We start from the raw sequence: 26,594 nt of genomic DNA, 5'->3' as shown, positions 1-26,594 counted from the left end.
TACCTTCTATTCGAGGCGGGTACCCTTTGACTTATCTTTTGATACTGTCTTATGATATGTATAGTTTATATATAGTTACTAGTGATAGGTGGTAGATTTATTTCTTCCCTGGTCTTAGCTAGTTGATACCTATCACATGCTTCATCTGTTAGTTGCTTTACTTCAGGATTGGATATTTACCTCTTGCCATGTGTATATATGTTCATTGAGATGCATATCTATAGTGCTCTACTCTACTGGATTGGTTGCTTACATGTGTGATACATGCTCTTGGATTCATGTTACTTACATCATTGTTATATGTGATGTCTTTGGATTTATGCTGTTTTTATCATGATTATATATATATGCGTTTACCTTTTGGACACACACATATATGGAGGAGGCTATGTTCAGGTATGACATACTGTAGCATCATGCACCATCCTGCATGATTGCATGCTGGGCGATTGACGACTCCATTATTGTTGAGCTCGTCGGCCGGCTACATGAGGGCCTGCACACAACGTGTCTACTGCATGGGTAGTGGCACAGCACCCAGGGTGTGTATGGCAGGTTGCTCGGTGGTGCACCGCCGGGGTGCTCATGGGTAGCACGACACAGCGGGGTTGCAGCCGGGATCCCTCCCCGTCATCGCGTACCGGGAGTTGAGAGCATTGCGCTCCCTCACTATGTTTGAGGTAGGAGGATAGGTGTACTCCGACAGCATCCCGTCCACTCGGTCACTCTTCAGGGGTAGTGACGGCAGAGTGCACGGTGTCACAGCCCTACCCACGCGGTCTCACCATTGTGTGTGAGATACAGACTGGCGTCAGGGGTGACCATGTCATATCGCATCATATGCACAGATTGCATTTATTGTGATTGTTGCATATTGGATGATGCACTTGGGTGACTGCATATGATTGACATGCATACAGGATACATGCGTATTTGTCCTGACTATCTTTATCTGTGTATGTCCACAGTCATTCGCCCAAGCCTCGCAGGTGAGTACAGTTTATTTCAGTTATGCATTTCTTATTATTCTTGCTGTAAACTGTATTACATGCTTCTGGTTACTCATTACAGTTTATTCAGCTATGCATACCTGTTATATTGTTAGGAGACTGTACTGTAGGTCCTATGATTTAGGAGACTGTACCTTAGGATATTACTGGTAGTTATATGTTGTTGTACATATCTATTGGATTACCTGCTGAGTTCTTTGAACTCACCCCGTTGTTACTATTTTTTCAGGTTGAGGTCGTCGGGAGATATTCCAGTCGCTAGCCCCGTTATCGCGAGGATTTTCTTTGTTGGATTATATTTTGCTTTTGCATCTTATATACTTGTATTGTGGGTTTGTATCGTGGACTTTACATTGAACATTCGGGTTTGCCACTTTTGTTTTCCGCTGCGGTCGTATTTCCATTACTTCGTGGATTTGTTTCTTCGTTGTAGTGGAGTAGGCTGTTTACATATATCTTCGAGATTTTTATATCGTCTTTCTTTATTAAACTGCGTGGATTGATTATATGTTGAATTATGTGGAATGTTGATATAAACTGCGTGGCTTGTTCTTTTGTATTGTATTATTCCGGCCGTGTGTGGCCGAGGTATGGAGATATATGTATACTGAGCTTCATATTGTCCGCCGTACAGGGGAGATGCTGCCGAAATTTCTTCGGACAGGGACTACCTGGGGCGTGACAATTTATTTGGTATCAGAGCTAGGCTCCGATTTCGGATTTTTGTGTCCTGGAGTTTGTTAGCGTATTTGGATTTTCGGGATTTTATTTGATACCAATTTATTTGGTATCAGAGCGGGTTTACGGTATCTGCTCTTTGTGTATTGGATTCTTGAGTTTATCTGATACCAATTTATTTGGTATCAGAGCAAAGTTTTGCGATACCTACTTGTCGGGTTTCGGATTTACGATGCTTACTTTCGTGAGCCTTTCTCGGTATTTTCGGATTGTACGGATTTCCGTCGATTTTCTCGTTTCGGAATTCCGAGGCATTTTGACGAGGTTTTATTGGATCTATTTGGGGGCTATGCAGCGACAGGATATCTCCAGACGGCAAATAGGTAAATTAGGTAATTTTATAGTTTTCATACCTGTAGTGATTTCTGGATAACATTTTTACATATATGATACGTGTTCTAGTACTTAAACGTGGTCGCACATGTATGAGGGCGATCGATTCTCTAGAGACAGAGTCTCCAGAGAGTTCTGTTAGGGTTGAGCCTGTCCGTCAGGGATAGACTCCTCAGGGTATTGTGACCACGTTAGACTGTCAGATCCTGGCGGTTCCGACTTCAGAGGTACCTACCTCGCCTGTACCGCTAGTAGTACCTACAGGGTACTCGGCACCTTCTCTAGCCGTGCCTACTGCGTACTCGGTACCACCACAGAGGCAGACTCCTCAGGTCATTGTGGGTACGGGTGCTTATTAGACCCCGATAGCTCCGACTTCCGAGGTACCTACCTCGACTGTACCACCAGTGGTACCACCGTCGGCATATTCAGCACCTCCCCCAGCAGTAGTACCCGCAGTATACCCGGCAGCCCCTCCAGTCGCGCCTGCTACTACGTACTGGGTACCCCAGATACCTGCGCCGGTTACTCCTTATCCGGTACCGCCCACCGTACCTCCAGTCGCCCCTACTTATGCCTACTCAGCAGTTCCACCAGCAGTACCCATTCCAGGTTATACGACAGCACCAGTGGTACCTCTTCCGGCCTATCCCTCAGTACCACCCATAGGATCAGCTCCAGTGGCTCTACCTAGTTCCGCAGCGATCCCTACTGGTATAGTTGCGGCACGAGCACGGATCCCAGCCTTAGCCGAGTCGATGAAGAGTCGATTCACATTATTCCGCGGGGAGACTGATCCGAGCATAGCTCAGTCCTGGATTGAGACTATGGAGCGGACATTCTTTTACATGGCCTGCTCCGAGTGGGAGAAGACTTACGAGACGGGGCAGAGATCTGGTGGGACACACAGCGCTCGATTATAGGCGAGCAGCCTGTTATATATACGAGATTTAGAGAGGCATTCGAGAGTCAGTGTTTTCCCCGGGCGTATCAGATGACACGTCGGCGGGATTTCCTGAGTCTTCGACAGAATAACCGCTCAGTGATGGAGTATAATGCCGAATTTAACCGGTTGGCCGGATTCTGTCCTGAGTTGGTTGGCGATGACAGATCTCGTATGCTTTAGTTTGTCCAGGGACTGGACGAGCATCTTCAGGTGTATATTGCCGATTTTGGTCAGTCATCATATACAGAGGCTCTGGATAGAGCTCTTATGATTTAGGCAGCTCAGTAGAGAGCAAATACAGATAAGAAAAGAAAGTAGACTGATCGGACTTCCGGACGGATCCAGCAGCCACAGACTACTGGGCAGCAGCAGAGAAATCACCCTCAGATGGGTCAGAGTACTTCTAGGTCATCTGGCCGACCCCAGAAGTCAGGATGCTGTTCATCAGGATGTTCCCGGTCTTCTCAGCAGAACCGGAAACAGTCTACTGGTGACTCTTAATGCACTTGATAAGGATCCCTAGATCACATCACCTCTGCATGCACCTTGGGACAGTCAGTTTGCTATTATTGCAAACTGCCTGGGCACTTGAGCCGAAACTATTCGCTGAAGGCTCAGCATGTAGCGTCCGGAATTTCTGTTCCGAGAGGACAGTTTAGTCAGTCCAGGAGATCCGCAGTTTCTTGGGCTTGGTTGGATATTACCGACGATTCGTTGAGGGTTTCTCCAGCATTGCTATGCCATTGACACGTCTGACTAGGAAAGGCGTGAAGTTCACGTGGTCAGAGGCTTGTGAAACCAGCTTCCAGGAGCTGAAGCGGAGGTTAGTATCAGCACCAGTCTTGGTTTTACCTTCTGGTGATGACGGATTCATACTTTATACAGATGCATCTCTTCAGGGCTTGGGCGCTGTATTGATGCAGCACGGTAGGGTAGTCTCTTATGCTTCTCGTCAGTTGAAGGAGCATGAGAAGAACTACCCAGTACATGATTTAGAGCTAGCCGCTATTATCTTTGCTTTGAAGATTTGGCGACATCATCTTTATGGTATTACTTTTGAGATTCTTACTGATCATAAGAGTCTCAAATATATTTTCACACAGAAGGAACTCAATCTCCGACAGAGGAGATGGATGGAGTTCCTGAAGGATTATGATTGTACTATTAGCTACCATCCGGGTAAAGCTAATGTGGTTGCTGATGCACTTAGTAGGAAGTCCAGAGGGACTTTAGCTTGTCACCGAGTTTTAGTCACGGACTTGGTTCAGGGATTCTCCGAGTTGGGCCTTGAGGAGCAGGGACGGATAGAGCAGGGTATTCTGGTTACCATGGTTGCTCAGTCGTCGATCAGGATGAGGATTCGAGAGGCCCAGGCCGGAGATCAGCATTTACAGTTCATTGGCAGCCAGATAGCTTCCGGACAGCAGACCGAGTTTACACGAGATGTCGGGGGTATTGTTTATTTCCGAGGCAGATTATGTGTACCTCAGTCTCACCCGGTCATGGAGGAGTTACTTCAGGAGGCTCATCGTTCTAGATTTGCTATCCACCCAGGTGGGACCCGTATGTATCGTGATTTGAGGCGTTCCTATTGGTGGAACGGTATGAAGAAAGATATCTTGTCTGTCAGCAGGTGAAGGCCGAGCACCAGAGACCTGCTGGATTACTTCAGAGGATCCCTATTCCCGAGTGGAAGTGGGAGCACATTACTATGGACTTCGTGGTTGGTTTGCCTAGGACTCGACGAGGCCATGATGCGATTTGGGTAATCGTTGATCGATTAACCAAATCTGCACACTTTTTAGCGATCCGGAAGACTGATTCTCTGGATCGATTAGCAGAGTTATACTGTCGTGAGATTATTAGATTACATGGTGTTCCTTTGAGCATCATATCTGATAGAGACCCATGGTTCACGTCCCGATTCTGGCAGAGTCTGCAGTAGGCCTTGGGCACACAGCTTCGTTTCAGTACGGCATTCCATCCGCAGACAGATGGGCAGTCAGAGCGGACTATTCAGACATTTGAAGACTTGCTGAGGTCTTGTGTCATGAACTTCGGAGGCAGTTGGGAGGACCACCTACCATTAGTGGGGTTCGCCTACAACAACAGCTATCATTCGACTATCCAGATGGTACCGTTTGAGGCGTTGTATGGTAGGCCTTGTCGGACACCCATCCTCTGGGGAGAGGTTGGGGAGGCCCAGCTGATAGGACCTCAGAGAGCTCAGCAGGATGCAGAGTTAGTTCGCACTATTAGGCGGAGGATGTCAGAGGCTCAGGACCGTCAGAAGAGTTATGCTGATCAGAGACGGAGACCCCTGGAGTTCTCCATTGGTGATCATGTATTTCTGAAAGTTTCACCCACGAAAGGGGTGAAGAGATTTGGTCTTCGAGGTAAGTTAGCTCCACGATATATTGGGCCATTCCAAATCTTGGAGAGGATTGGAGCAGTAGCTTACCGTCTGGCGCCACCACCATCTCTAGCCGGCATTCATGATGTATTCCATGTATCTATGCTGAGGAGATACGTATCCGATCTGGCACATGTTCTGTCGGATATATCAGTTCCTATTCAAGCAGATGTTACTTACGAGGAGGTTCCGGTACGGATTCTGGACCGTAGAGAGCGTCAGCTGCGGAACAAGACGGTCCGACTGGTTAAAGTCGGATGACATCATCATTCTGACGAGGAGGCTACGTGGGAGCTGGAGGATACAATCCGAGCTCGATACCCTCATCTTTTTACTTGAGGTATGTGGGTTAGAGTTTCTTCAGCATTTATACTGCATGGTTATATTTCAGTGTTGGCTATTAGTTATAGCGAAATTTGGGGACCAAATTTTTATTAGTAGGGGAGGATGTGAGATCTCGGAAAATTTAAATAAATAGGGTTATTTCAGAAATAGCCTTATAGAATTTTTCCGGAATTTTTAGAAATTTTCTGGAAATTTTTCGGAGCTTGTACGGAGGATTTTGAGGGGATAGATCGATAAGTTCGGATAAAGCCTGTTTGGGATACCAATTTAAGTGAGAAAATGTTTTTATTATATAAATCCTTTTCCCTTTATTTCCTCCCCCAAATCGCCGATCCCGACCCGACCTTTCCCCTCTCTGCCGACGCGAACCTCCCTTCCTTCTCTGTTCTCTCTCGCGGACAAGCGACGGCGACGGGAGCAAGGGTCCAGCTCCGGCGATCGTCGATCTCGACCCAGGGGAGCAGTCGCTAGCGCAGATCCGGACGTGGGTGATTTTCTCCAGCCCTAGGTGAGAGCGCTGATCTTCTCTCGGCGTCGTCGGCGCAGATCGGAGCTTGGAGCATAAGGGTTCCGATTCTCTCCTCCTCTGGTTTCCTTCAATCTCCGATTTCTTTCTTCTCAGCCGAGTCTGCCGATCCTTTTCTTCCCCGATCGACATCACTGGATTGAGTCGTGCCGCCCGATCGCCGGCGTGGAAGAGCAATTAGGGCTTCAAAGGTAAGCCATCGAAACTCTTCTTTCCTCTTGATTCATGGTTGGGTTCTTGTTGATTCATGGGTTAGCGCTCTATTCTGGTGTTGTGTGATCCGTGATCTCCATTGATTGAACCCTTCTTGATCCGATCAGGAGGCGAGGTCCTGTTCTGTGAAGGCGATCTTGGATTCCCTCTGTGTCGCTGCTGATTGAGGTCTCGGGTGAATTGGGAAAGAACTCCAGCAGAGGTTGCTGTGAGTTTTCTGATCCAGCAAGGTGAAGATCTGTTTTGGTTCTTGCTGTGGTGTTTTTGGCTTCGGCAGACACCTCATCCAGCCAGCTCAGTTTGGATCGGCAGTCATCCATACCTCAGTGTACTTGATACAGCACCTAGTTCAGCTGGGAATTGAGGTATGTGTAGGGATTTTGATACATGTGTTAGATGATTAGGTATGATCTTGATACCTATTGATAATTAATTATCATTAGGTTGTGTAGATTAATTAGGTTATATGGATTTAGGTTTGATTTGCTAATCTAGTGGTTGATTAGGGATTAGGAAACTATCCTTAGTCAACCGTTAGAAAGGTTGTGGGATATGGTTTAGGGTTGTTCCTAAATTTCTACTTAAGCTTTATTTAGCTATTTGTTAGTATTCTAGCTAAATAAAAGGTAAATGTATTTACACAGGACTCTGATTCGAGACGAGCATCTCGATATTGGATTAGGACCGGATTGTACCTTCTATTCGAGGCGGGTACCCTTTGACTTATCTTTTGATACTGTCTTATGATATGTATAGTTTATATATAGTTACTAGTGATAGGTGGTAGATTTATTTCTTCCCTGGTCTTAGCTAGTTGATACCTATCGCATGCTTCATCTGTTAGTTGCTTTACTTCAGGATTGGATATTTACCTCTTGCCATGTGTATATATGTTCATTGAGATGCATATCTATAGTGCTCTACTCTACTGGATTGGTTGCTTACATGTGTGATACATGCTCTTGGATTCATGTTACTTACATCATTGTTATATGTGATGTCTTTGGATTTATGCTGTTTTTATCATGATTATATATATATGCGTTTACCTTTTGGACACACACATATATGGAGGAGGCTATGTTCAGGTATGACATACTGTAGCATCATGCACCATCCTGCATGATTGCATGCTGGGCGATTGACGACTCCATTATTGTTAGCGGCACAGCACCCAGGGTGTGTATGGCAGTTGCTCTGTTGGCTCCACTGGTGCTCATGGGTAGCGCGACTGCAGCGTGGTTGCAGGCGGGATCCTCCCGTCATCGCGTCCGGGAGTTGAGAGCATTGCGCTCCCTCACTATGTTTGAGGTAGGAGGATAGGTGTACTCCGACAGCATCCCGTCCACTCGGTCACTCTTGAGGGGTAGTGATGGCAGAGTGCACGGTGTCACAACCCTACCCACGCGGTCTCACCATTGTGTGTGAGATCTGATGGCGTCGGGGTGACCATGTCATATCGCATCATATGCACAGATTGCATTTATTGTGATTGTTGCATATTGGATGATGCACTTGGGTGACTGCATATGATTGACATGCATACAGGATACATGCGTATTTGTCCTGACTATCTTTATCTGTGTATGTCCACAGTCATTCGCCCAAGCCTCGCAGGTGAGTACAGTTTATTTCAGTTATGCATTTCTTATTATTCTTGCTGTAAACTGTATTACATGCTTCTGGTTACTCATTACAGTTTATTCAGCTATGCATACCTGTTATATTGTTAGGAGACTGTACTGTAGGTCCTATGGTTTAGGAGACTGTACCTTAGGATATTACTGGTAGTTATATGTTGCTGTACATATCTATTGGATTACCTGCTGAGTTCTTTGAACTCACCCCGTTGTTACTATTTTTTTCAGGTTGAGGTCGTCGGGAGATATTCCAGTCGCTAGCCCCGTTATCGCGAGGATTTTCTTTGTTGGATTATATTTTGCTTTTGCATCTTATATACTTGTATTGTGGGTTTGTATCGTGGACTTTACATTGAACATTCGGGTTTGCCACTTTTGTTTTCCGCTGCGGTCGTATTTCCATTACTTCGTGGATTTGTTTCTTCGTTGTAGTGGAGTAGGCTGTTTACATATATCTTCGAGATTTTTATATCGTCTTTCCTTATTAAACTGCGTGGATTGATTATATGTTGAATTATGTGGAATGTTGATATAAACTGCGTGGCTTGTTCTTTTGTATTGTATTATTCCGGCCGTGTGTGGCCGAGGTATGGAGATATATGTATACTGAGCTTCATATTGTCCGCCGTACAGGGGAGATGCTGCCGAAATTTCTTCGGACAGGGACTACCTGGGGCGTGACAACTTCTACTCCAAGGCCACGCTCGTTGAGTGTTTACATTGGGCAACAACTATAATCTCGAAAAAGTATTATAAATTATTTATAATTAAAAGTTGTAAAAACTTATATTGACAATAATAAAACTAAGTTTGAGGCTCCTGGTCGTCAAGGACTTGCTACAGCTTTTCTGGATCATCTATTGAGCAGCACGAAGAAGATTGATCGCTTAAGAGTTGATTCTTTGAGCTGCTGGTCGAATACCCCATATAAAGAGTGATGGAGGCACTTCAAAGCCCCTTGAGGGCGCCTCCAATAGCCGAGTCAACCGCGCGTGGATAAGTAGTGAAGCAGTCTTCGCTTATCCTGTTGAAGGCGCCTCTATCACCCTTGAAGGCTCCTCCAAGCCTGTCTGAGGCGACTATAGCTCCGTTCGAGGTGCCTCCAGCTCTGCTGCATGCGCTGCATCTACCTTGCACCTGAGGCACCTCAAGCTCCATGAGGGCGCCTCGGGTACTGTTCATCCGAGGCTAATCTTGCTCCTTTGTCCCTGCAAAACATGTTAGTCCACAAACCAACCACATATCCTGCAAAACAAAATTTGCACACACAATAAACATAATAATATAAAAGTTTGATAGTCACGAGCTGTCCGGTTCTGACTTCGAATTTTCGACCGAAAACCCTAGGTCGAACCGACGCCTACTGTTCCCTCTTCTAGGGAACGCGTTCTCACCTACTCCACTCAGGAGAGTATACCTGATGCCAGTCCGGTCCTTCAAACTGACTAAACTTTTCGCCTAAGGTTACCACCCCTAGGACCTAGGGTTACCACCCCCTAGGATTTTTCGTCACCTAGAGTTACCACCCCCTAGGACTTAAGGTTACCCCCCTTAGGATTTCCACCACCTAGGGTTATCACCCCCTAGGACCTAAGGTTACCGCCCTTAGGATTTTCCTCCACCTAGGGTTACCACCCCCTAGGACCTAAGGTTATCCCCTAGGGGTTTCCACCTGCCTAACCGTAATTATGACTTCCCTGCAAACTCATTCAACATATCAGATAACAAATAACCTTAACTTTGAATCCCTTTGCCATTATCAAAACTGAGGTTCGATCGTCGGATGCTTCCCGCACCAACAATCTCTCCCTTTTTGATTATGGCAACTAAAATTCAAAGTTAAGAAAAGAGATACAATAAAAAAATGTTATAAACCATCTCTAGCATAAGCATAAATTTGATAAATTTAGCACAAGCATAAATTTGATATAAAGCTCCCCCTTAATATAAGTTTATAAAAACTCTTCCTTAATAAAAGCTCCCCTGAATTTAAATTTTCAAAATTTTAAATTTTCTTTGAATTTGAATTTTCCTCTACTCTCCCCCTTTGCCATATATCAAAATAAGCAAGAGAGTAAAGAAAAAAAAATGAGTTAGCTAGTTTTGAAAAATCTTATCTTTTCAGAAATAATTTTTATCTTATCTTTCAAAAAGAAAAGTAGAGATTTTACTTAGCTTTTAAAGAGGCAATTTTTTTTTAGAAAAATAAAGGATTTTTAATAGAGGGTTAACCATACTTGATAAACACTTTTCCTTTTAGAGTTAATTTTCTTGTAAACCTTTTAGCTAAGTAAAAAGTTGTCACAAGTTTTGAAAGCTTTTACCTGGTTAAATTTGAAAACTTTTTGAAGAATACTTAGTTATATGTTAAAACTTATTAGTTAAGCTTTGAAAAGTTTTAAAAACTGCTAGTTAAATTTGAAAAACTTTTTGAAAGTGAAATTTAAAAGGCTCTGAAAAATACTTATCATAAAAATTTTCCTTTTTAGAAATTACTGAAAAACTTTAGCTAAGAAATAGTTATTTTTAACTTGAAAGATAACTTAGTTAATTTTTGAAGAACTTTAAAAAAATACTTAGTTAGATTTGAAAAGCTTTAAATACATAATTAAATTTGAGAAAAACTTTTAAAAGAATACTTAACTAAATTTTCACAAGCCTTTGAAGAATACTTTAAAATGATTTTGAAAAGAACTTAATTTGAAAAACTTGTAAAATTTTAACTAAGGTCATTTTTTAAAAAATTGTTCCTTTACACAAATTCCTAAAGTCCAAGCATGAGTAAAAATATCACTTAATACTTAATTTTTTTGGCCATATGTCTAACCATTAGCTACTAGCTATTTACCTAGAGAGCAATAGTTTTCACTTGGTTAGTCAAGTTAAGTTACTGATCCAGTTATATTTGACTAAGTCTGGATAACTTAACTTGATTACTGTTATTTGGTATTTAACGTCCAAACTTATGTCGATGCACAGACATAAGCATTCTTAAGTCTAGGCAGTACCCTATGCATCTCACACCATTCTAAATATTTTCAAACACAAGCAAATTAATCCTAGTGTGCTTGTGAGATGCTCTGGCTGGAACTAGGGGTACATGATTTCTAGGGGGTAAGTTCCTAGGTTAAGCCAGATTTTTGAAAAACTAATAAGAGGGGAATTTTGAAAAAATATTTTTCCTAGGATTTTTAAAGTCAAAACAGACAACAGACTAATTTAATGAACTTAGTATAAGTAGAAATAAGTGCTAATCACCTAAACATAACAACAAGCAAAATAAATCCTCCATACATGAAGTATAGGTATAATAAGTACAATGCAAGTATGACAGAGTATCAAATTGGAGGGTCGTCAGCTAGAGGAGGTGATGGAGGCTACTCGTGTATAAGCAACGCTCGACGAATCTCCTCCCGGAGAGAAGTGACCTCGGTGTGTAGTGTACGGAAGCCGTCCAAGACCAGCTGATGTGTCAACGTGGAGGTTCGCTCAAGACGAGCGAGTCTATCGTCAATGGATAATGAAGTGGAAGGTTGTGCTGGTGTCGAAGGCTAGGATAGATCGAGAGGCTCTCCAAATAACTCATCATGAGTGAACTCAAATAACTCCTCTCGTCCCTCAGGTGGCTTAAAGAACTCATCTAGGGCTAGGCCACCTCCCTCGACTGGAGCAACTGGCTCATCCTCAACTGGATCGGCTGGCGGAGGCCCACCTCTCCATGCTAGGACCCCCTAAGCAGTGATATCTATATGCGCTAATCTAAGATGACGCTGCCCAAACTCATCATAATGTGTAAGGGGAACAATCATCCCCCGAGTCACATCTATGCCCTCTATCGACGAGAAGATGGAAGTCAGCACATGGCAATAGGGCATGTGGACTACTCGGGATGTGACGAGACTAGCCACATTAATAATGTTATAGAACATATGCAATGCAATGTTTATATCTAGATGATGACATAATACATATAAAAAGAAAGAATGAGATGGACACATCTTCGGGATGTCCCGAGATGTGATGGGTAGAATGCATGCAGTCAGGACTCTATACATGATGTAGTCTTGTACCCTAAGAGACATCGACCTGAAGTCAGAGACTCCAAGTGGTCTCTCCCCCCCAAAAAAATACTCATAGAGTGTATCTAGAGTAATGTGGGAGTAGGGCTCACCAAATGGCAGATCCCTACCAGGGTAGCACAGGAAAGGGCATGCTGACTGTCTAAGCTCTAAACTAGTACGTAATAAAGAATGAGTAAACTGGATGTCCTTTCCACCAACTCTAGTGGAATAGACTAAATCATCAACCCTCTCAAGGTTGTTGTAAAACTGGCCACATAAATCTTGGTTTACCGCACTACTGCAGTAAACCAGTCTATCCAGGTGATAGTGTGCAATCATCTGAATGATAGACTGACAATAACTAGTGAAAAAAGATCTACTTAAGTATCTACATTTAATCACAGAGTATGAATGCTCAATAAACTAAGCCTATGCTACTCAGTGGGGAACCTAGTATCGGCAGAAGGGGCAATGCCCGATGTGGATGCAACACTGCATCGTTTCCTAATTTTACCCATATAAGCATAAAATAGTAAAACAAGCACAAAAAATACATATAAAATGATTAAAAATGGATTAGGGTATACCTAGAAGGCATTGTTGGGTTTAGGTGAGAAAAACTTGGGTTGAAGGCGCCTTGGAAGGAAGAAATCGTCGGTTTGGTGCGTGGAAATCGCGAGCAAAAGACTAACAGAATTAGTTCTGTTCGCTGTAAATTTTACGGTTGAGAGCGCCTTCAAGGTCTTTGAAGGCGCCTTGGAGGTGTTGATTGAGGCCCCTCGGAGATGATCCGAGGAGCCTTAAAATGGGTCGGCGGGAGTTTTACAGCCTTTCTCGAGGGCGCCTCCCTTGTGTGGGAGGCGCCTCGGAGAGGCGCATGAGGTATTTAAAGATTTTTTTAAAAAAAAGTTAAATAAGTTTTAGAAAGATTTTTAAATAAGTTTTAAAAATATTTTTAAATAAGTTTTTAAAGAATTTTAAATAAGTTTTAGAATAGATTTTAAAAGATTTTTAAATAGGTTTTTAAAATATTTTTAAATAGGTTTTAAGAAGATTTTTAAACAAGTTTTAAAAAGATTTTTAAATAAGTTTTAAATGATTTTTAAATAAGTTTTAAAAATATTTTTAAAATATTTATTAGATTAGATAATTGGATTATTAAGTTAATTAATTAGATTAAATTATTAAGTTAGTTAAGTCGATTAAATTATTAAGTTAGTTAATTCTATTAAATTATTAAGTTGATTAATTCGATTAAATTATTAAGTTAGAAATTATTAAATTGATTAAATAGATTAAATTATTAAATTGATTAATTAGACTAAGTTCAACCTAGATCCATCTCACCCGATTCTAAATTGTCAATCAGGGAACCTTAAGTAGTTTTGTGAGATGGTTATCTTTAATTTAGATTATTTCTAAGGATTAATTTACATTTGAGTTAAACTTAGATTTTTCAATTGGTTAATTAAATATACATTTTGAAGATCGGCTCCCAGGCTGTGGCGAAGCACTAAGCCTTCTTGGGTATGGGATCATCCATCACTTCTAGACAGAGCCTTTCAAAGAAAATATATATTTAATTTTCCTTTTAAAACCTCTAGGTTTAACTAAACAAGTGTAAATTACGCCTAGGTCCTTAAACTATCCTAGTTTAATCATGCTTATTACCAAAAAAAAAATAAAGAGACATCAAACAATTCTAGAGATAGTTTTTCTATTGGCTCCCCCTGGATCATAGCCTCGATATGGTCTATCAAGGAAATGGACTGGATCCTTGGGGACCCAATATTGACCAAGTCCAACTTGATTAACCAAGTTGGACTTAGGTACCCATGCTTAGACTATCTTTCTATTTGGTCTGTTAACAAGTGATAAATAAGATCGATATTTCTTTTTAGTTCTAAATCCTAACCCTGATCGATTGTATACGACTTTCTGATTTCCAAGAATCAAGTCAAGATTCTTGGAACCCAGTATAAACCGTTCCAATGTAACTTTCAAATCCTTGATTTGAATTTTCAGGCTGAAATTCTCTTCTTCAAGCTTTTGGACTTTAGTTGAGGTTCCAATCTGAACCAATTCAGTCAAGGATTCGAAATTAGTCACTTCTTTAAGGGAGGTTACCTCCTTTAGAAGCGATTGATCCGAATGTTGGACTTAGCTAATTTTTGTATTAAGTAATTGATTAAATTGTATAAATGATGCATACTTACAGAGGAGTTTAGCCTTTCGGAAATGGATACGGATCCGTGACTTCTCTTGGACTCAGCTTCCGATTCGTCCTCGCTTCTGGATTCGCTGATTTGATCCCAGGCCGTCATTGCGAGAAAACTCGTCTGTTTAAGTTCTTCGTCATCGGACCCTTCTGAGGATGACTCATCCCAAGTCGCCTTCAGGGACTTCTTCCTTCTTGGCTTTTTTGTATCTTTCTAGTTCGGGCAATTGGCCTCTATGTGCCCTTCTGGTTGCATCCGTAGCATGTCACCTCAAACTTTACCTTTGAGTTTGGTTGGACCTCTTTAGATTGGATGACCTTTCTGACATCCTTATTATTGAAGCCCTTCATCTTTTTGTAGAGCTTCCTCACTAGGTTGACGAGTTCTGCCGTGAGCTCGTCGTCGTCCGAATCTGGTTCTTCTTCTGACTCCGGTCTGATTCTGTGCTTTGTTTTAGTTTCCCGGGTTCTTCCTGTACCTACAACCAAAGCTACACCTTTCTCGACCGGACGTGAGTTAATCTGTTCATGTAATTCGAATTCCGCAAATAGCTCATCTAATTTTATTGAAGAAAGGTCCTTAGAAACCTTGTAAGCATCTACCATGGATGCTCACAAGGTATTCCTCGGAAAAGCGTTTAGAGAATACCTGATTACATCTCTGTTTTCTACCTTCTGTCCGATTGCATGTAGACCATTGAGTAGTAGGTCTTGTATCTGGGCGTGGAGTTGGATAGCCGTCTCATTTTCCTGTATTTTAATATTATATAGTTTATTGAATATTAAATCTCTCTTGCTTACCTTGGTGTCGGGCGTTCCTTCATGAAGCTCGATCAGCTTCTCCCAAAGTTCCTTAGCACTCAAGAATAGACCGACACGGTTCAACTCCTCCTTCGATAATCCGCACTGGAGGGTCTAGGCCGCCTTGGCATTTGCCTCTACCTTTTTTATAAGAGTCGCGTCCCAGTCCTCGTATGATATTGGTTTGCCAGCGCCTAGGGGTGAGCATTCGATTAATTCGGTTAATTTGATATTAATTTTGTATAAATTCCTTTTATTGTTATTTTAAACAAATTTAGTTAATTCGGTGTTAACTGAAATAACTAATTCGGTTAATTCAATTTTAGTAAAACTTTGATTTGATTTGGTTAGCCAACATTAAATCAGTTTTCGGTTAATTCGATTAATTTATATACCGAATTAACCGAATGCTCACCCCTACGAGTGCCGTTAGTTGGTAGTTAAAACCTGGTTTTGACGATCATCCAAACTTCAAAGTGAGTCTAGAGATACGCCTCTATCCGACCCTTCTAGTAACCGAAGTCATCTCTGGTGAAGAGCGGTTGGCGATCAGTGTTATACCCTTCTTGAAGAGCCATGTAAAAATTCTTGCACAGAAAAACAAACAGAAAACGAGTCCTAGGATTTGATCCTGGATTAGCAGTGTGGTATAAAGTAAAAATAAATTACGATCTTAAGTGGTGTTGCACCAGCTTTGAGACAAATCCGATTATAAAGGAAAATTGGATCGAAAGACGGCAAGAATACCGATTCCGATCGACTCCAAAAAATTGAAATCACCACGAAAAGAATGCTTGATTGGTGGTTGCACCAAATCAAGGCGACCCTGCTCTGATACCAATTGTTGGATCGAGAAGCGCTAGAGGGGAGTGAATAGCGCTCGTGGCTTTCACACGTTTCAGATTCGGAAAACGAACGAGTATTAAGTAGCGGAATTAAAAGAAAAACAATCACGAACATAAGTTATTTACTTGGTTCGGAGCCTAGGGTGACTCCTACTTCAAGGCCCATGCTCGTTGAGCGTTTACGTTGGGCAACAACTATAATCTGGAAAAAGTATTACAAATTGAGTACAATTAAAAGCTGTAAAAACTTATATCGACAACAATAAAACTAAGTTTGAGTTTGATCGCTTACGTCGGGGACTTGCTACATCTTTTCTGGATCGTCTATTGAGCAGCACGAAGAAGATTGATCACTTAAGAGTTGATTCTTTGAGTTGCTGGTCAAATACCCCATATAAAGAGTGTTGGAGGCGCCTCAAAGCCCCTTGAGGGTGCCTCCAATAGCCGAGTCAGCCGCGCGTGGATAAGCAGTGAAGCAGTCTTCGCTTATCCTATTGAAGGTGCCTCCATCACCCTTGAAGGCGCCTCCAACTCCGTTCGAGGTGCCTCCAGCTCTGCTGCGTGCGCTGCATCTGCCTTGCACCCGAGGCGCCTCAAACTCCATGAGGGTGCCTCGGGTACTGTTCATCCGAGGCTAATCTTGCTCCCTTGTCCCTGCAAAACATGTTAGTCCACAAACCAATCACATATCCTGCAAAATAAAATTAGCACATACAATAAACATAATAATATAAAAGTTTGACAATCACGGGCTGTCTGGTTCTGACTTTGGATATCTGACCAGAAACCCTAAGTCGAACCGACGCCTACTGTTCCCTCTTCCAGGGAACGCGTCCTCACCTACTCCACTCAGGACAGTATACATGATGCCAGTCTAGTCCTTCAAACCGACTGGACTTTTCGCCTAGGGTTACCACCCCCTAGGACCTAGGATTACCACCCCCTAGGATTTTTCACCACCTAGGGTTACCACCCCTAGGACCTAAGGTTATCCCCTGTTAGGATTTTCACCACCTAGGGTTACCACCCCCTAGGACCTAAGGTTACCGCCCCTTAGGATTTTCCTCCACTTAGAGTTACCACCCCCTAGGACCTAAGGTTACCCCCCCCCTTTTAAGTTTTTCCACCTGCCTAACCGCAATTAGGACTTTCCTGCAAACTCATTCAGCATATCAGATAACAAATAACCTTAACTTTGAATCCCTTTGCCATTATCAAAACTAAGGTTCGATCATCGGATGCTTCCCGCACCAACACCTTCCACCGAGTGGGTTGAAACCTCGACGCCAGCTCCCGCTACGACAACCGTTCCCCTTACATCATCTGATTAGACACCATCCCTATCCAGTCTACCACAGTGAACTATTTGCGTGCCGCCAGTTGCTTTCATGTTGCCACCGCCGAAGATTCAAAAGTATGGCATCCGGCTGGCGTCAACGTCTCGACCGTCCGCCAGAGCTACCTCGGCCCTATCAGCCCCGAGCGGCCGACGCCACATAACGACGGTTATCCATCTTCCAACTGAGGAATGACGTGAGTCAGACAGTGCTGACTCCTGAGCCCCCAAGCACCAGATAATCATTCAGGGACCGCTTGCACAAATATGGGCTAACACCCAAGCCCTTGCAGCGGTCATGCCTCTGGGGGCACTCACGGACAGTCATACCCAGATGTCCACTGGGATAAGTTTTTGTATGTTCTTAATTTATCTCCGATCGACTCTTATAATTTCCTGGTTCCTCGTAGTATTGGGTGGACAGCTTGACAATGTGTCAAAGGCTTGCTTTTTTAGAGGAGAAAGTTAAGCAGTTGAGAGTGCCAAGCAACCAATCATCTGCTTCTCAGGTGCAGCTGGAGCAGATGAATGCTGAGATGGCTCAACTAAGAGCCAATTTGGCTAAGAGCACCGAGCAGCTAGAGGCGGAGAAGGGAAAAAATGTCGAGCAGGCCACCCAATTAGCTTGGCTTAATAAACAGACCAGCACCTTTGAATCCAAAATCCATTCGGCCAACACTAGGAAACTTCGGGCTATCGAAGATCTGGAGATAAAAAATAAAGAATTTCAAGTGTTGGCCCAGAACTTGAAGGAACGAGAGGTTACCCTGAAGGCAAAGCGGGATGGACGATCGGCCGAGCAGACTGTCGCAAAAGCCCGGCTCACTGCAAAAGACAAGGAGCCCGGCTCGCTGCAAAAGATAAGGAGCTGGCGACACTAAAGGTAGAGTTGGATGCTTCCCGAACGGTGTTAGAGACTTATCAGGAGGCCGAGTTAAGTAGGTTCGAGCTTATGAAGCGATCCTACATTCGCTCAGATGCTTTTATTGGCAAGATCGTCGATTGGGCACTTCGTCTGTTCGACCTTGCGATCGACGGGATGCTTAACCAACTCAAGGAAGGTGGCTACCTCCCCGCCGCTCTGACAAGCAATGTTATCAGTCGGGATAAGCAAACTGAGTCGCTGCCTGACGATGCCTTGGATTATCTGAGTGATCTTGCTCGAGCGAATAATTTTTGTATTGCCCTTCATGCATGTTTGTAATCCTTATGCAAGTGTTAATGAATGATCACTCATCCGGTGATCTTTGTCCGTTCATCCCCTCATTGTCATTCGACATCTTTTCGATTTGACTTGCATTTTAGTCGTTCACGTGTTGCCGCGCAAACTCGAGTGAAGCTGTAAGTTTTTTACACTTTAAGTGTGGCTTTATGTCCCTCCGATCGGTCACCGTATTTTGAAAACTTGGAGCTTTTGAGTAGTGCGTGTTCCCGGTCGGTTATTTTTAGTCAATACTATTCTTCATCGGACCTGAGTATAAAATCAACGCTCGAGCGCTTATTGAGATAAGGATTTAAAGTTACCGCTCGACCATTGATGGAGACAAGGGTTTAAGGTCGTCACTCGACCTTTGATGGAGACAGAGGTTTAAGGTCACCGCTTGACCGCTGATGGAGATAGGGGTTTAAAGTTGTCGCTCGACCGCTGATGGAGACAAGGGTTTAAGGTCGCCGCTCGACCGTTGATGGAGACGGAGAATTTAAGGTCACCGTTCGACTGTTGATGGGGACAGGAGTTTAAGGTCGCCGCTCGACAGCTGATGGAGATAGGGGTTTAAGGTCGCCGGTCAACCGCTGATGGAGACAGGGTTTCAAGGTCGTTGTTCGACTGTTGATGGAGATGGGGGTTTAAGGTCGCTGCTCGACCGTTGATGGATACAGGAGTTTAAGGTCATCGCTCGACTACTGATGGAGACAAGGGCTTATAGTCGTCGTTCGACTTTTAACTTGGCCTGGTCAGCCCAAGAGTCTAGAAAAGCTTTGATTTTTATTCATGTCGGCCCTGCATCTAGAAGGCATATACATGTACATTTATATTTGTTCACGCACCTCTCACCCAGACTTGTAGGATTGGAGATGATTCACGCTCCACGACCGCTCGAGTCGTCTCCCATTTTCATCTTCCAAGTAATAGGCCCCCGAGCGGAGTTTCTATACGACCTTGTAAGGTCCCACCCATGGTGCCTTGAGTTTGGTGACATCACCGACCGGCTTGATTTTCTTCCACACCAGATCATCGACCTGGAAGGACCTCAGGATCACCCTCCTATTGTAGTTCTACTACATCCGTTGTTGATAAGCCATTAACTGAACGACCGCTTTATCCCGCATTTCATCCACCAAGTCGAGCACCATTAACCTTCGCTCGCCATTTCCCTCGTCGTAGAGTCGCACCTAGTCAGATTCTACTCTAACCTCTACAGCAACCATCGCTTCTCCTCCGTACACCAACTGGAATGGTGTTATGCCGGTTGCCTCCTTTGGAGTTGTGAAAAACGCCCACAAGACACTTGAGAGCTCGTCCACCCAACTATCTCCTATGCGGTCGAGCCGAGTTCGTAAGCCTCTGAGGATCTCCCGGTTTTTTACCTCCGTCTGGCCGTTGCTCTAGGGGTAGGCGACTGAGGTGAAGACCTACTGGATGTCATAGTTTTTACACCACTCCCTTAGCTTCTGAGACGAGTCGGTGGGGGATGCCGAACCGACAGAGGATGTTCTGCCATATGTACTTGATGACCATCTGCTCACTTACCTTTACCAGGGGCTCAGTCTCCACCCATTTTGAAAAGTAGTCCACAGCAATGAACAAGAACCTTCGCTAACCTGCCACCATGGGAAATGGTCCCACCTGTCACAAGTCAGTTGACACGGTGTCGGTCAAAGTCAAGGCGGGCAACGCCAAGGCTTACGGAAAGAGCCTCGACCAAAGGTGACTATCTGGTTATCCCGAGAGAATCACCTGGCTGGCCAGACGAATGGCATGGGTCGGTCGGACGAATAGATGAACTCATAGCCGATTGTTTTGGTTGGCAGGAAAACGAGCCACTTAGACCGCTCGTTCGGCGCAAGGAATGACACTTTCGACAGGAAGACGAGTCGCTCGGACCGCCTGTTCGATGCAAGGAATGACATTACATAAGAGGGGACGCGAAAATAAAAGAAAACACTCCATCTATTATTAAATATAAAGAAGTCAAGACAAAGAAGAATACTCCATCTATCATTAATGCATGGAAGTCAAGATTGTAGGATCGAAAAGAATTTAGATATCTCCACAATGGTATGATATTGTCCACTTTGGGCCTAAGCTCTCATGATTTTTCTCTTGGGCTCTACCCAAAAGGCCTCATGCCAATGGAGATATCTTTTCTCTTATAAACCCATGATCTTTCCCATGTGTTTTCAATGTGGGACTATGTTTGCAACATTAGCAATCCCCCCCCCTCAAACAAAGGACCACAGGCTTCCCACGTCCGATCCTCGACCCACCAGGTCTTCCTGCCCCTCGGTCCACCCGACCTACTAGAACTTCCTTGCCTAGCCGCAACTAAGACTTCTTGCCTGGTGTCTGGTCCTCTTGATCCAAATATAGGAGCCCCCACTTTCTTTGTTCAAGGCCAATATTGTACCCACATGACTCAATTAGACCATAGCTCTTGTGCACAGTCGGCGATTAAACCTTCTAGCAGTCCGGACTCTGATACCAATTGTAGGATAAAAAAGAATTTAGGTATCTCCATAATTGCATGATATTATCCACTTTGGGCCTAAGCCCTTATGGTTTTGCTCTTGAGCTCTACCCAAAAGGTCTCATTCTAATGGAGATATCTTTTCTCTTATAAACTCATGATCTTTCCCATGTGTTTTCAATGTGGGACTATGTTTGCAACCTTGCAACCCCAACAAAGAAGAAGAAACCTTTATCTGACAATTAATATCATTAAATAAGGGCAGATGAATGATCACAGAGAAAGGTATAAAAGGGTACGCCAGGTATGAGGAAAGGCAATATTTATCTATTTCTGGATTACTCATTCTCTCTTCCTGATTCTATCTTGATCGTCAAAGGGCCAACGCCAGGGACCCCTTCCCTGGGTTAGTTTTGTTTTGTAGGATTGAGGTCTTCATCCCGTAAGTAGTCACTCCATCCCTGGCTTTCCAGCTTCCCTCATTCGGACAGGATCTTTTTGGTACAATCTGTGAGAAAATAGCCTGCATCCAGATAAGAAGATGGAATACGCTAGACGACTCACAATAGTGACGCTAATGCAAGAGGATCTCGATGCACTAATACAAGCTCGAGTGACAAAGATATTGGAGCAACAGCAATAGGCGTTGGCCTATCGCCCGACGTATGAGCCTGCTGCCTCTCCAGCAAGTCGACAGGATGAAAGATGAGATCGAGTGGATCAACTTTCCGCTCGGAAGCCAAATAGGAGACCAATCGGCTCCTATGGGGACGCCCATAATACACCAGTCCCCTTCAATCGAGCGTCATCGTAGGCTCCCCCAGAAGAAAGGGGTCGAATGGATAGAGACTGAGGATCTTCCTCGAATGAGGCACCCGTGTAGGATGCACGAAAGGGAAAAGCGCCAAGGGAAGATAACTCGCCCGAGCGGGTCAAACAATAATTTTCGAAGGGGATCCTAAATGACCCACTGCCAAAGCATTACACCCCGTTGACGATCGGGAAGTACAATGGAGCAACCGATCCCGATGACCATTTGGCCAAGTTTGACAATGCGGGCACCCTACACCGGTACACGAACGGGGTGAAATGCCGAGTCTTCCTTACCACTCTATCTCGATCGGCGCAATGATCTTTCAAACGGTTGTTGAATAACTCAATCCACAGCTTCAAGAACTTCCGAGCGACATTCTTACATCACTTTGCTAGTAGTAGTTGCCACCAAAAGACAAACGTGAATCTATTCTCACTGAAGCAAGGGCCCCGAGAGACCCTAAGGGCCTATATCCAGCGCTTCAATCAGGTGGCGATGGACATTCTAGCAGTCTCCTTAGATGTGTTGGTGAACGTCTTCATCCAAGGGCTCACTGAGGGAGAGTTCTTCCGATCGCTCATTCGGCGACCGCAGAAGGACTTTGGTCATCTCCAAAAGAAGGCCAACGAATACATTAATGTGGAAGAAGCTCAGGCGGTAAGGAAGAAGGAGACGGTCGTCGAGCCCGCTGGAGCATCCGAGCGGTGTCAACCGAGCAGTCATCAACCACCTAAAGGACCTTGGTTGGGAGCCCCTTCACACTAGGAGACTAAGCCACATGCCGTACAGTAGGTGGCTGCCACTTGTCCAAAAGGCAAGAGGTGGGCACCGATGTTTTGCACCTTCCACCAGTCGACCACCTACTACCAGAAGATTAAATTTTCGGTGGACGGTAAGGTAGGAGAAGTCAAAGGAGACCAGTTAGACTCTCGACGATGCTACGTCGAGATGGTCAAGCCTGAAGCAAGAGCCGCTCGAAAAAACCCGCGTTTGGAGGTAAACGCCATCATTGAAACCCCCCCCCCCCCCACGCTGGTTTATGAAGAAAAAGAAGAAGTTCAGATCCACCCTAATTGCCTGGAAGCAACTACCTTTGTTGTTGCCGATCTAGAGAGCGAGAAAAAGGCGGAGTTGGTAGCCTACCTCAGACAAAATCATGATGTGTTCGCTTGGGTGACACATGAGCTTTCTGGCATTTCGCCAAGTGTGGCTCAGCACGAGCTACACGTCCGACTGGACCCTCTACCAATAAAATAAAAGAAAAGGGACTTCAGGACAGAACAAAACTTGGCCATCCGAGCAGAGATAGAGAAATTGCTGAAGGCCAACTACACACAGGAGGTACAATTTCTGAGCTGGCTTGCTAACATCGAATTGGTCCCCAAGCCGAGCAACAAATGGAGAGTTTGCATAGACTTTCATGACTTAAATAAAGCATGCCCGAAGGATTTCTATCCACTACCCCGGATAGACCAGATGGTGGACTCTACGACAGGCTGCGAGCTGATCTGCATGTTTGACGCATATCAAGGTTATCACCAAGTATCGCTCACCCAAGAAGATCAAGAAAAAGTCAGCTTTATCATGACTGACGGAATATTCTGGTATAACGTCATGCCGTTCGAACTAAAGAACGTCAGCACCACCTTCGAGAGGCTCATGAACAAGGTGTTACGGCGGTAGATCGACCGCAACATAGAGGTATATGTTGACGATATATTAATAAAATCTCCAAGAGCTATTGATCTTTGAATAAACATCAAGGAGACCTGCCAAACTCTGAGGGCTTATGGAATAAAGCTGAACCCGAACAAGTGCCTATTCGGCGCCAAGAGCGGATGATTCTTGGGGTACATCGTCATCGAGTGGGGGATCGAGGCGAATCCGAGCAAGGTCAAGGTGCTACGTCAGGCGACAAATCATCCAACCAGAACCTACCATTCTTCAAGGTGCTACGTCAGGCGACAAAATTCCAATGGGATGCGGAGTGCAATCGGGCATTTGAAGAGCTCAAAGATTATCTCAACTCCTTGCCTATATTAGCTAAGTCGAGCACAGGAGAGCCGCTCTTGATCTATCTGTCGTCCACCGAGAATATAGTCGGCTCGGCATTAGTTAATAAAAATGGGTAAGAGCAACAGTCCTTGTATTTTTTAAGTTATATATTGAAAGACGTCGAATCCCGCTACACTGGTTTGGAAAAGTTAGCTTACGCTTTGGTACTAGCCGATCGGAGACTCCGCCCGTACTTCCTCTCCCATCCAATCATCGTGATGACCAACACTACCTTGGGAAGAGTCCGCCTCAACCTAGAAGCATCTAGCTGGTTGATCAAGTGGACAATTGAACTAAGTGAGTTCGATATCCAATATCAGGCCCGAATGGCGATAAAAGCTCAGGCCTTGGCTGATTTCATCACAGAAATCTAGAATGATGAGCTCAAAGCAACTTGGAGAATATATGTTGATGGCTCTTCCACTCGACAAGGCAGCGGGATCAGCATCCTGCTCATTTCCCCAAGGGAAGACTGAATGTAACTTTTCGTTCGGCTGGATTATCACGCCACCAACAATGAGGCTAAGAATGAAGCTTTGATAGCTAGCTTGCAAGCAGCACGGCATGTTGGAGCCACAAAGGTCCTCATTCACTCGAACTCCCAGTTGGCCGCCCAGCAACTGGCAGGGATGTTCGAGATTAGTAGCTCCCAACTCAAGTTATATGCAGAAGCATTCGAGAAGATAAAGACAAATTTTCAAAAAGTCACTGTACATAAGATCCCTCGATCGAACAATCAAGTAACAGATGAACTGGCTAAGTTAGATAGTTCATTATCACCAGTCATAATCAGTCAGCCGATTGAATAGGTTTCTTTGGTGGCGCATATTGACCGGATGGAGGGAGTTACCTTTCCGAGCGACTAGAGAACACTGTTAATCGGAGATCAGCTATACAAAAAAGCCTTCTCTAGGCCCTTACTCAAGTACGTTGGACCAGAGGACATAGCGTACATCTTGCAAGAAGTGCACCAAGGCTCTTGCAAGCATACATCTTGCGTTGAACCTAGCTCAAAAGATTCTCCTGGCCGGATACTTCTGGCCAACTCTCCAATAGGATGCCACTCGGACGACAGTCACATGCCTGTCCTGCCAAAAGTATCATAATATTTTGCATCGACCGACCGAAGAGATGAAGTCACCCACTGTATCTTGCCCGTTTGACCAATGGGGCATGGACATCATGGGGCCATTTCCCATGGTGACAAATCAGCGAAGGTTCCCGCTCGTTACTATGGACTACTTTTCAAAATGGGTGGAGGTTGAGCCCCTAGAAAAGATAAGTGAGCAGATGGTCATCAAGTTCATATGGTAGAACATCCTTTATCGGTTCGGCATCCCCCGTCGGCTCATCTTGGATAACGGGAGGTAGTTCGCGGGTCAGAAGCTCAGGGAGTGGTGCGAAGGCTATGGCATCCAGCAAGTCTTCACCTCAGTCGCCTACCCTAGAGCAACGTCCAGGCGGAGGTCACAAACTGGGAGATCCTTAGATGCTTACAAACTCGACTCGACCGCGCAGGAGGTAGCTGGGTCAACGAGCTCTCAAGTGTCTTGTGGGCGCTTCGCATGACTCCAAAGGAGGCAATCAGCGTAACACCATTCCAGCTGGTGTACGGAGGAAAAGTGGTGGTTCTTGTAGAGGTTGGAGTAGAATCCGACTGGGTGCGACTCTACGACGAGGGAAATGAAGAGCGAAGGTTAATGGAGCTCGACTTGGTGGATGAAACACGAGATAAAACGGTCGTTCGGTTAATGGCTTATCGACAGTGGATGCGGCAGAACTACAATATGAGGGTGATCCCGAGATCCTTCCAGGTCAGTGATCTGGTGTGGAAGAAAATCAAGCCGGCCGACAACGTCACCAAACTCGAGGCACCATGGGTGGGACCTTACAAGGTCGTACAGAAACTCCGATCGGGGGACCTATTACTGGAAGATAAAAACGAGAGACGACTCGAGCGGTGGTGGAGTGTGAATCATCTCCAATCCTACAAGCCCGGGTGAGAGGTGCATGAGAAAATATAAATGTATATGTATATGCCTTCTGGATGCAGGGCCAACATGAATAAAAACCAAAGCTTTTCTAGACTCTTGGGTCAACCAGGCCAAGTTAAAAGTCGAGCGATGACTATAAGCCCCTATCTCCATCAGCGGTCGAGCGGCATCCTTAAACCTCTATCTCCATCAACGATCGAGCAGCGACCTTAAACCCCCGTTTCTATCCACAAACGACGTCAAAATGATCCTGTCCGAATGAGGGAAGCTGGAAAGACGGGGATGGGGTGACTACATATTAAATGAAACCTCAATCCTGTAAAACAAAACCAAACCAGGGAAGGGGTCCTTGGCATTGGCCCTCTGACGCTCAAGTTAGAATCAGGAAGAGAGAATGAATAATCCAAAAATAGATAAATCTTGCCTTTCCTCATACCTGGCGTACTCTTTTATACCTTTCTTTGTGATCATTCATCTGTCCTTATTTAATGATATTAATTGCCAGAGGAAGACTTCTTCGTCTTGACTTTCATGCATTAATGGTAGATGGAGTGTTCTTCTCTTTCTTGGCTTCTTTATATTTAACGATAGACGGAATGTTCTCTTTTGTTTTCTCA

General features: G+C 44.4%; 1 protein-coding gene and 1 long non-coding RNA gene across 2 annotated transcripts; both read left to right on the top strand.

The window, feature by feature from the left end:
• The first annotated feature begins 6,113 nt into the window (after nt 1-6,113).
• LOC122028664 lies at nt 6,114-7,199 on the top strand. The gene is made up of 3 exons (XR_006124906.1): nt 6,114-6,502; nt 6,632-6,889; nt 7,169-7,199. It is a non-coding gene; the product is annotated as an uncharacterized LOC122028664 (long non-coding RNA).
• Nucleotides 7,200-25,548: 18,349 nt separating this feature from the next.
• Nucleotides 25,549-25,986, top strand: LOC122001636. The gene has a single exon (XM_042556496.1). The coding sequence runs from the start codon at nt 25,549-25,551 to the stop codon at nt 25,984-25,986; it is 438 nt and encodes a 145-aa protein (XP_042412430.1).
• The last annotated feature ends 608 nt before the right edge of the window (nt 25,987-26,594 follow it).

This window comes from Zingiber officinale, chromosome 1A, assembly GCF_018446385.1.
Source record: "Zingiber officinale cultivar Zhangliang chromosome 1A, Zo_v1.1, whole genome shotgun sequence".
NCBI classification, from domain to species: Eukaryota; Viridiplantae; Streptophyta; class Magnoliopsida; order Zingiberales; family Zingiberaceae; genus Zingiber; species Zingiber officinale.
Note: the sequence above shows the minus strand (reverse complement) of the source record. Positions and strands in the feature narration are given on the sequence as shown.